The sequence below is a fragment of the Primulina tabacum genome, chromosome 14, assembly GCF_025594145.1.
Source record: "Primulina tabacum isolate GXHZ01 chromosome 14, ASM2559414v2, whole genome shotgun sequence".
NCBI lineage: Eukaryota > Viridiplantae > Streptophyta > Magnoliopsida > Lamiales > Gesneriaceae > Primulina > Primulina tabacum.
Window position 1 is genome coordinate 9,430,186 of NC_134563.1, and position 12,252 is coordinate 9,442,437.

General features: G+C 33.2%; 1 protein-coding gene across 9 annotated transcripts; it reads left to right on the forward strand.

The window, feature by feature from the left end:
• Positions 1-3,920: 3,920 nt before the first annotated feature.
• On the forward strand, positions 3,921-8,348 carry LOC142524101 (putative serine/threonine-protein kinase PBL28). Of its 9 annotated transcripts, none has more exons than XM_075627843.1 (7): positions 3,922-4,154; positions 4,348-4,448; positions 4,526-6,686; positions 6,767-6,989; positions 7,088-7,254; positions 7,429-7,477; positions 7,907-8,345. In XM_075627843.1, exons 3-5 carry the CDS (start codon positions 6,614-6,616, stop codon positions 7,149-7,151), a joined length of 360 nt encoding a protein of 119 aa, XP_075483958.1. In that variant the 5' UTR covers positions 3,922-4,154; positions 4,348-4,448; positions 4,526-6,613; the 3' UTR covers positions 7,152-7,254; positions 7,429-7,477; positions 7,907-8,345. The 9 variants fall into 9 exon arrangements, with proteins under 9 accessions (XP_075483960.1, XP_075483961.1, XP_075483958.1 ...); XM_075627842.1 differs by having other exon boundaries at positions 3,923-4,154; positions 7,429-7,533; XM_075627841.1 differs by having other exon boundaries at positions 3,923-4,154; positions 7,429-7,498; positions 7,907-8,342.
• Positions 8,349-12,252: the final 3,904 nt, after the last annotated feature.

Consider the following 12,252-nt stretch of genomic DNA (forward strand, 5'->3'; position numbering starts at 1 on the left):
TCATCAAAATTGGTCAAACAGATTAAAATTGATGACTGATTTTTTTCTATATGTTTTAAAATGTCATATGTGTGATTGAGAATTCTGTGCTAGCACATCTACTCTGACTTATTCTGGCAAATTTGTGCCTTATATAAATATATGAGTCAAATGTGGTAATTTATGTTCGCATGCTTTTGAACGTATTGAGATTTGCTGATGATCTCCTATGATTGTTGTGAAATATCATTAGTGCATATGCTCTCAGTTCATGCAATGAGTGAAATCTCATAGTTGAATAGGCTCACAATCAGGTCTGGCTATTTTTTTCCTAGGTTCGACCCAACTGGTATTGTACCATCCTTTTTTAGTTTTTTTACCTTTTAATAACCAAGTTTATAAGGTGTGCTTGGATAGGGTTATATGAAATGCCTTATATCCCTAATTTCAATGATTCAGTTTTTCCACATGTTTCCCTTAGATTTTGTCTTTCTGACTTTACTGGATATACGGTAGTTTTAGGTAGTGGCAACCCACAGCTTCTAGAAATCATGTTGCCTTTGGATGGAATGATTAGAATTTAAGATAAGAATTTTACTATTAATTTTAAATGATTTTTGACAAATCTTTTAGGGTGTGATTTAAACACAACTACTTATGTTTTTGACTGGTTTCTGTGACTGAACACTGCTTTCTGTTCTCCTTGTAAGTTAGTACTGACAAATATTAAATTTAGATTAATATTGGTATATACATGAGAGTTCTTCCAAAGGATTAACATGATATTCTCCTAAAATATCAATAAAAAAAATAGAGTCAGTGTAACTTTAAGAACATCAAAATCAAAAAATACAATATTAAATTGCTTCAGGAATATCAACGTCAAAACTGCAAAATTTGTACTATTTCAGGAGTATTGATTGATATATTACAAATTTAAGATGATTAAGATCCTTGTCAAAATAGATTTATGATCAAGACTATTATAGTAGTCTTAGTCATGAATAATATAGCTACGAGTATTTCTCAGAACTCTTTTATCTCCATTTATTTCATATTAAATTTGTAATATATTACCAGCGCAAATGTTGTACTTTTGGTTGTTCTCAAGAAGAAAACAACTTTTAAATTTGTATGGATGCTCGTGAAATAGCATGGACATGATTTTATTTTGATAATCTAAACAGATATATGATATAAGTTCTAAGACATATAAATGGTAAGGATTTTTTTTTAAGAATTATTGATCTAAGACTTAAAATTTGTCAATATTTCTAAAAAATATTGATATTCGAACAAAGATTTGACAATATTTCTAGAAAGTTATTGGATCGTCAATATCCATGAAAGATATCGATTTCAGATCTAATATGCAACAAAATTCCTGAAGATAATTGATATTAACTCTACTAGACGTCAATATTTGTAAAGAATGTTGATTTATTATCTGTCAATGTTACCGTCACCGAAACCCATGATATTAGATTTGTTAACATTCGTGACAAAGGTGTATCTTAAACATTAGGGAAAAATGCTGATATAATATCTTAATATTTATCAATATTTTTTAAGAATGTATATTTAAGTTTTATGATTTGTCAAAATTGTGGAAGAATATTCATTAATGTAAATTAAAAATATATTGATTTTTTGTCGGACAAATATATTGATATTGCATAGTTTCTTTTTTTTTTTAATCTTTTTACCCTGGAAAGTTCTTGCCCATTACCCTTGGTGTTTTCAAATCATAGGTTAAATCAGGTTTTTTTTTTTTTTTTTTTTTTTTTGGTGTTATAGTCAGCTTAATTTCACAGTATCGTATATCAACGAACAACACAATCTTAAAATTAGATATTTTTTATTTGTTTGATATTATAACTTAATGCAGATATTGAAGTTGTGGCTTTATAAGAAGTACCGTAATCTCTACTAATATCTAAAATACCATAATTAATTTCTTCAAAGAAAGTTAAAAAAAAAAAAAACCCATAATTTATGACAAGTGGTGGCAGTTGGCACTATAAGAAATAATATTTTCAGCTATGTTTGGTCATGAGCCGAAATAATAATTTATTTATAATATGATAATAACTGAAATATATGGATTAAATGATGCCATAACACTTGTCAATAATTAGAAAGGACTAATCTACTTGTACGAAGGTGGCCAAAACCAATTGCAACATGTATCATAAACCATCTATGACTCACACTATTTCATATAACATATATAAATTCATCTACTTTCTTCTATTTGATAAGTAGGTATTTGAAAATTTCAATACTTTTTCTTCAATATCTACACGAACTTTTTCTAAACCAACTCCAATGGAAAACAACCGTTATTATGAATGTATCGACTGCAGCCAATGTTATTACAACAGTCTATTTCAAAAAGAAGTCGAAGATCTAATAAAATTTTTTTATTCGAATCGAGTTTGGGCCATTATCTTGCGCAGAGCACTTAATATGGAATCAAAGCTTTTTCTTCTGCTAGACTACGCAGCCGATATCGAAACAGAGCTAGATATCAACATTATCCGCCAAATCCAATATGTACATTAAACAAATACTAAACATTTATCTCACTGTCTAGAAAACGTTCCATTACAAAACATCTATATCGACCTACTAGAAATTCTGGATTAAGTTCTACAAAACCAACATTCATGAAACTTGTTTTTATTTATTCTTTACAACGTTTTACTTTCGTTACGTTACAATACATAAATAGCCTTTATTATTGTTATTGATGGACCAATTTTTTTTGTTGACATAGCTACTGTTAACCATTTGAAGATGTGTATCACTTCACATGTTACTGATAAACTTGCCGATGTCTGATTTATCTACCTGGTTTCTGGTTTTGATCAGTAGATGCTATACATGACATTTGACTTGTGGATATGCTCAATAATAGCCAATAGATAATGTAGCTTATCCAAATTTATTAACGTTTATGAGTGGGGACCTTCAATAGTTTGTATTTAATGTTTGACGAAATAAATATGATAAATTCTAAACGTTTTGTTCTCGTAAGTTATTTAGTTCTGTCATATGTTTACATTTTCTCAATACTTTTTGTTTAAAATCAGTTAAATTTCTACGGTTAGATACCAGTAAATATACTAGGAATTAAATCATCTTGTTATCGGGTTTATTTTCCTCAGGTACAATCCAACGGTCGGAAATAGAGATTAAAATAAGCTTATAATATTGTGAATATAACTAGGCGTTTTGTACTTTCTAAGTATGTAATATCTAAAAATTTTAATAGAATATCGGTAAATGATCATGTTTTTATCATGTCTAGACTTTCTTCATATTATGCTAGCAAGATTCAGCCTAGCTATAGCTTGTTTTTCAGTTTTAACAACACCGTCAATATCCAACAAAATAAAAATATGATAAATGTGATTTAAATGTATGAAAAATTCTTCAGCCTCTACTTAATTTTTTATACAATTCATTATCTCAACAACTCAAAAACCTCTATTTTTTATAAATACAGATGTTACAATCAAATCAAACATTTCGAATGTAAAATCTACATATTACTGACCCCCTGGATTTTTCTTTTGGTTTAAAAAAATAGTATTTATATATATATATATATATATGTGTGTGTGTGTGTAAAATACTCATTCCCAATTTTATGTTATTTAACTGAATCATATTCTTTCCATTATTGTTTATCTCTCCTGTCAAGTACTTACAATTTAATTTCATCTAAGCTTAGGGATGGATTTCTTTTGTGGTCTATATTTATTTAACGTAATTTATACCTGATTTCTTATAAACACCATTGTTTATACAATATAATGCATTAAAATTTTTCCGAAATATTAAATATACAAATATAAACTAATAAACACATATTTATCTTCTTTACGTTAAAAACCGATAAATACCTCAAAAATTGAGGTGGCGATACCTAGTATATACGATAAAACAAAACAAAATCGTCTGTCCCCGAAAAATCTAAGATTCTCGCTCCTCGGATTCCGCCGACCTTATATAAAGTATCTACCTTGTCATTCGAAATTCCAATGTTTACGCAACTCAGCACGCTACCTGCCGATTCCGGGTCTTCATCACCATTAACGATGTCTTCTCAGGGAATGGGAAAGGCAGGAAGGATCTTCTTTCCGATGTTTTTTCAAGAATCGCCACAGGTATTATAGCCTTCATCTGGTTGTTTGTTAATGGCGGGGTTTTTTTTTTGCGTCGAAGCGATGAGGGGCTGTCTTTCTGCATCTTTAATCGGATTCTTCTGGGTTTATATATTTGTGTGTTTTCTGGTCCTGTTTCTAGATTTTATACAGTAGTAATCAGATGAATATTGAATAAATTTCCTTCTTCAAACAGAATGAAGATGTGTTCTCAGTTTCAAATCCTCGGAGTTCAAAGAAATTGATAAGGACGAAGCCGTTCAAGAGTGAGGGTACTGTGGTGTCTAATCCAACCGGGTACTTTACATCACTCTTGAACGGCTTCGTCCTTTTCAATTTCTTTGAAACTTTACATCATCTGTCTTTACTCTCAGAGAAATGGCGGTATTAGAGTGAAAGCTATTTTTATTATGTGGACGAAGCTGTTCAAGGAAAAAGGACGAAGCCGTTCAAGGAAAAAAGGACGAATATGGGGCTCACGTCCTTTTCAATTTCTTTGAACTCTGAGAATTTGATGAGTATACTATTATTTTAGTACTAGATTTTTCCTTTTCAACGCATACTATTATTTTAGTTTTCACAGAAAAGGACGAAAGCATTCACAGAAACATTGAAAAGGACGAAGTCGTTCCAATGAAAAAGCTACCTATGCAAATTGAAGGTTAGTGTGAAGCTCTAGACGGAAAATGCTACCTAACAGATGAAGGTATTAGAGCGAAAGCTACCAACCATGAACCATATAGATTTGGAAAAAGCTACCTATACTGAAGATTGCAGGGTAAAGTTTGAACAAGACTTTCCATTTCTGTCTTTCAGTTAGCTGATTTTGAAGATCTTCCTCAAAAGATGATTGTCTAGTTCACCCACACACTTGATTTATACTTGACATTGAGTAGATTTGATTGTTTGATGAGTACGAATTTCTACTTTTGAGTATAACTTTGGTTGAATCCCCATTATGAGCATTGTGTCTGTTGAAAATTGAAAAAAAGGCGGTTGTATATTATGACAGTTGACACATACATCTGAGGAATTATCGGGTTGAAAAGATGTAGCATCTTGCCTCTTTGGTTACTATCAAAAACTCGATTCATGTTAGCACCAAGGTTAGTCAAACGAAATTGAATAAAAGAGGACAATGCTGACTTACGACACCCAGATACACATTACATAGTGTGTATTTACAACCCAAAAAAATTTACAAGAAGTTAGAGAATGGAACTTAACTCATAGAAACCATTGGAGGAGTATCTGTGTGTTCTCAAAAAAATATGTATACATTTTTTTTCCTGAACAGTCTATTCTTTGTGACAAAAGCATTCATGATACTTTATGATTCAACTTGTTTTACCTTAGTTCCAACATGACTTCTCCATAAATCTAAGTATCGATCGTTTTTCGTCATACCAAAAACTTACCGAGTGGAAGTTAAAGATTTAGATTTTATCATTCCAAATGCCATATTTTGATCATTGACATCCAAGCCAGCCACATAGGACAGGGCGTTCTGCTGTTTGAGCAATCAATTGCCAATACTCGCTGGAGTACATACTATAGTGCATTTGACGGAATACAAGACATTCCTCACAGGTGGTATCCAAACTCCAATATAAGAAAATGAAATGAATATGTTTTTGTTTTAGTATATGTTTGAATTGTTTGGTTCGACTAATCGAATATCTGCTGATGTTATGTTAGAGAATTAGGGAAATTCAGAGGCTATTTAGTATAATTTGGATCCCAGGAGATTTCATGTTATTTAATTTGAAGTCAGCTTCCAGGAGGAAATTATCAAATAGAATTTCTAGTAAAAAGAATTTATAAATGTTGAGCTCCAATTTCTCTTGGGATTATTAGGGACATGTATATATGGTAATTGAGAAATGAGAAATGAAAAACGCTCGACCATTTTTCCCAGGAATTAGGAGGCCCAAACATCGCTATATTACTGGACGAAGGCAGCAAATCGAACACAACATTTCTAATTGAGCCTGACGAGCCAGAACAATTCATATGGAAGGAACAACTATGAGGTGAATGGGTGAGAGTGATTGAGCTACGCCACTCTCTAAGGTAAGAAGGGTTAAAAAGGTAAGAGAACTGCGTGGGCTTTGATTCTTCTACACCCGAAGAGGATACGTAGGCAACTTAAAAAGTTCAAGCCCTTCCCTCCCCACTTTTTTTTGTCTTTTTAGAACTATATGGTTTTGATTCCTATATATTTGAACAAGAGGTTACACTGGCAACTTCAAAAGTTGAAACTCTTTTGGCTTTCAAACCCTTACCTTTGTTCTCTTTGTTAATCATATTTATTCACTACATTGTTGTCTCAAATGTTTTATACATTTTTGTTTGCATAATTCATTTTAAATTCAATTTGAAGAAATCCATCTTGTTAAAAAATTTATTTGACAAACAATTTAACCATCATGTTGTAGCCAATATGTTTCTTTTTTTTTACAATGTCTTTGATTGGTTTAGTCTCTGCTCAGAACAAGCTTAGGAGAAGCAAGTCTGAAGATCAGTTCAATCCCTGTACGTTTCAGTTCCCGATTTTCGATTTATGTTGATACAAGTTTTTTATCTTGGTTTGGAATAAATTTTTTTATTTGCAGGGATATATAAGCCACTGGAATACTGGAAAAATGAATGTGGGATTCCACCAGCGGAAAGTCATAATGCATCATCTGTCTTTACTCTCAGAGAAATGGCGGAGGCAACTTGTTCTTTTAGGGATGAGAATTTATTATTAGGAATGGATGGATTTGGTCGAGTACACAAAGTAACAGTGTGTTCTGGAGGGGTATGTTCTAGCACAAATTCTTGTTCCTTTTACTGGTAAATTCTTGTGTTGAAATTTTTGATTTGCAGGGATATAGTAGATATGGTGTTAAAATTAGCAAATTTTTTGAAATGATTTGAGCATGGGAATTTAGGGATGGGAGAAGTGAAGATGGATTGGTCTGTAAGTTTGAAAGTGGCTATCGAAGCTGTTGCTAGAGGACTTGCATACCTGCATTCAAGTTCTGCTGTTGTGATTCCTGTTGTCCACTGAGAATTCAAATCCGCCAACGTTCTTCTTCACAGTAACTATGAAGCAAAGGTAAGAAAGTATCTGTGATTTACAAGCCTAGATAGGGGCGAATCCACAAAACTTTTTTCATTTGAAGGGTCAACTAACCCTGTTCATCGACTGTTTGATCTACTCTCAGAGTGTACTACAAAATTAGAGCTGATTTTACGAGGTTTGTGTTTGTTTTTGCATGGATGATTGCAGATACCAGATTTTGGGCTTGCAAAGTTGATGCCAGAGAGCAAAGAAACATGTATGACTGCTAGAGCGCTCGGTACTTACGACTATTTTGATATGGAGTATACATTGGTATAAATATTCTTTCAAGTTTGAAGAAAATAAAATCACTTCTATCGTTTTCTGTTGCAAGAACATGACAAGGACCAAGATTTTCAAGTGATTTAACTCCAAGATCAAAACTTTTACTCTATTTTTTTAATGAAGAATCTTAAAGATTTTTTGGTTCCCTATCCTTAACTTGGATTTCATCTAATAAATTTAAAAAGATCTTTTTTTTTTCGTAATTAATGTATTTGGATGGTGATTAGAAACCAAGAATAGAAGGTCTATTCTAACTTCAATTTACAAAATGGCAAGAGCAATTGAAGAATAGAAGGTCTATTCTAACTTCAATTTACAAAATGGTACCAAATTACCATTCATGTGCTTGAAATTTTCACAGGTTAGACACATTCTGAATGACATGAAGAAGCTGAAGAAGGTGATCAATCATGAAATGGAACGGGATAATACATGATGGAGTCGATAGCCATGTTTGCGAATTTAGCATCGAGATGTGTCCGGTTAGACAGCAGAGAACTGCCCTCGATGTCAAAATGTGTAAACGAACTTCGAATTATTAGGTTCACTAATTCTAAAGGACTTGGGATGGCTATGCTTACACTTGGAATGATATAAAAATTGTTGTTTTCAAACGGTATGCGGCACAGAACATAGCTGTTAGTCTCCGTTTCTTGAATTCATATTACAGTGTCAAAGTGAATAAATGATCAGTATATCATACATGCAAGATATGATTGTCATGTTTCAGTAGTTGTATGTGTTCATGAGATAAATGTACTTGTATATTTATGGAGAATTGAATATTTAATGCTCCATAGCTTCAGTGCCAATGAACACTGGTAGTTAAATGTATTACATATATAAAATGCATGTGAAATCAATTAAGACATAAACTTCGTAGTTGTGTATTTTGCTGAATCATCAACTGAAACACCATCGTGGAGTACTCGAAACATAGCAAAAATTAATATTGATTTTCAAAATGTAACACACAGAGTCATGCACTCGTGTTGTTCATAATGGCTAAGCAAGCGTGTTGCATGTGTTACAAATTAATTAATTAATAAGGATTGAGTGAACGATCCTTTTTCAATTTTTTTTTTTTTGGATTAAGATATATACGAAATAAACTATTAAGGTTTTTCAATAAAGAAGTTTTCATATTTCATACCAAATTACCAAAGATATTACTATAATAACAACGTTCTTAATAATGCAATAATAGATTATGACATGCTAGCTAGTAATAATTATAAGAGCTTCATTTATGCAACGAGTATTCAAAGTCGAGACCAGTTCTATATATTCATCATTTTATGGCACGGATTATATATATTAAGAAGCAATAATTATTGTGAGGACGATCAGACCTTGATACTTGATTGCGACATAGTTTAAAAAATAAAAGTTGCACCATTATAATTTAGTATATATTTTTTAATAAAACGTCAAGTGATTGATTCATCCATTGGTATCAGACTCACTTAATATATTTGGGTATAGTTGAGAAGACCATTAATACTATTTCAGGTTACTAATTTGTGTTCTATTTAATTTTTCATGCTGAAATATTTTTATGTTATATTTTGTGTGATCCACGTGGTTGGATTTCAATGGATTTGATCTTGGATATGGCCATCTAGACTTGGGATGGTCAATGAAATTGATTTTATTTTTTTTTATAGAATAATATTTAGGTAACTAGGCCCATGAGAAAGGGTTAATTGACTCATTTACAATTGTTGTGTTACAATCGGGTTAGAATTTCGGATTAGAGTTTCGAAGGAGATGGATAAAATTTTTAAATTTTTTTTCTTCTAAAACTCTGTCAAATAGTGTGATCGATCTTGATAGTGTTAAATATCAAGATCAGATTTTCTCAACTATTAAGAAACGATCAGACTATAAATTGTGCGGAAACGGTCCGATGAATCTTATGACTAATTTATACTCAAATAAGGCAATTTAAATAAGATAAATAAATGAAGTAAAGAAATAACATAAGTGTTTTTTATGGATGTTCAGAGACTCAAGCTTCTATGTCACTCTTTCTTCTACTTACGAAATGATTTCATTATAAGACTTTGGTTTTATAAAAGTTGTAACAACTTACTTCAACCTTATGACTTATCTATTGTCTAAATTGAAACTCGCAGCTAAAGGAAGTTGATATATGAAAGTAAAAATCATTCTCCTAGCGACTAAAAATGATGATATACAAAGAGTATTTCGAGAAATTTTAAATGAAAAAAATGATTGAAACTTTTAGTCAATACTTGGAACAAGTATTCTGCCGCCATTGAGTAGATGCACGAGTTGCAAAAGCCGGTCAATGATAGAACTCGGCTAAGGTTCGACAATAATGAGTGTAGTTCTTCTGAGACAAATACTCAATCGTGATAAACAAAGGCAAGTCTAAGATGACAAAATTTGTCTGATCTAGCACGAAATATGAACATGATCAACGAGAATTTCAACCTAAACGGAATGTAAATCTTGAAAACAGGGGCAAGCACCATAGTTTAGGTTATATCGAGCCAGAGAGTTCTAAGTCCAAACGGACTTTGTTAAAAAGTAGACAAAGTCAAGCAGGTCACAACGGCTCCAACTGGTCTCACATAAAACCAAGTCTAACTAGACATTACTCTGTGAAGGAGAAGTCTAGCCATTACCACAATTGTAGACCTGTTCAAAAGAGATACATACTGAATGGGAATGATGTATGACCTAAACAACATTCGGTGAGACAGATAACGTAATGCCCGATTTTTTTTAAAAAAATTAATAACGTCTACTAATTTAAAATGCAGAATTTTTTATTTTTATTTTTTGTTGTAAAAGCTCACATTTTCGAAATAAACATTTAAGTATTTTGCATGCATGGAACTCTACTGAAAATATACCATTTAAAAATAATCGTGAATATTTAACAATTTAAAATAGTGCAGTTTAAAATGACCAAACTCGTCCAACAGAATATGCGTAAACATAAATGAGTAAAAATCCTAGTAATCATCAACGTAACAAAACCAATGTATAAAAATGCTCATGTCATCTCTCATCTCAAAAATCATAATGTGCGGAAGAAATGTGGTCCTCGGGTCGTGCGCGCACATCCAGTCCTGCCTTCTCAGAGTTCGGCATCACCAGTCCCCTCATCGACATGCTCACCTGCATCACACACGCCTAGTGAGTCTAAAGACTCAACACACCTGTACTGGAATAACAAGTACATATACACAACAGTGAAAAATATACTGTAATTAACATACCTTTCATGAACTTAAAAAGCGTAAATGTAAACGTGTCATATGAAATCATAACATGTCAAAACAGCTCATCGTATCATCATATACTTATAGCTTTACTTTAATTGAATTCAATTCATTAGTTGTGACTTTCGTATCATCGTTCATCATTATACGATGGATCTATCTGCATAAAACTGTGGTACCCGACGGCTGTCAAACATCAGCGATAATATTACGCATCCATTGTGCCTAGGATTCATCATTAGCATTTACATATACATCGTTAGTCACAACTACTTCCCATCCTTCAAAGCAGCATCATTACCATCACTTAACAAAATCATGCATATGCATAAATTTTCTTAAAATCAAGCATGCAACGTAATTTTCATAGTTTCAAAAAAATCATATTCATGATGCATAAACATTTAAAAGCATGATAAATTTGTGCTCAGGGCGTTGTCAGGACTAAAATCTCACCCCGGGTGCAATATGACCATTTTGCCCCTGAAAACCCAAAATGACCGTTTTACCCCTGGACCTCAAAATTTCGACCTGAAGCTTATAAAACTCCTTAAAATATCCCAAAACATATTTAAATGTATTTCTTAGACCTAAACTTGAGCCCGTTTCAAAACTTATTCGATTCGTTTTAAAACTTGGACCGGGGTCCCAGTTTTAACCCGAATCGACCCGAAACCTAACCAAATTATTCCAAACTTAAACTATGCCTAAAATATATCCTACCAGCCCATAAACCTCACATTCCAGCCCACTAAGTCCCAAAAAACAAGGCCACAAGCTGCTGGAATTTCCAGAAAGCCAAGTTCGAACCCTAATGCAACCATGCTCCATAATTTCGCATCTAGCTCACGACCAGGAGGACCAGCCCCCAACCAGTCTCACCTTGACCACCCAAGGACCCCTCTGGACCTGCTGAACCCACGGCCACAGTCCCACGCAATTCGTAACTCGCCTACGCTCACTAGTCACCAAGGAATGCACACCCGCGGCCAACCTCCCTTCTCCATGATCGATCGGCTTCAAGGGTGGCTCCAGCAGCGTTTGAGCTGTCCTAAGCCAAGTCTCAGAAACAACAGAGTCTGATCCAAGCCTTGGATCGGCCCTTGCACCGCCAGCTCAAATTCCTTTCACGCGATCTCCCCAAAACCGAACTAAACTTGGCCCTACGACATACGGCCTCTAGCGTACAGCACCAGATCTCGACTCCAGCCTAGTGACAACATACTCCTCAACATATTCAGACCCTAAAGACCCTTGCTCGGCAGCCCCTTGCACCATGGTAAACAAAGAACTTGAGTTGTGAAAGGAATATGTACGAAAATCATAACAACCAAAGCCATAAGAGAAAAATCATGCATGGACCGAACATTAAACACACGAAGCACACAAAACCGCATGTATATGACGTGAATGATGCGAAAATGAAAGTACATGGCCTGCCTTGATGCTT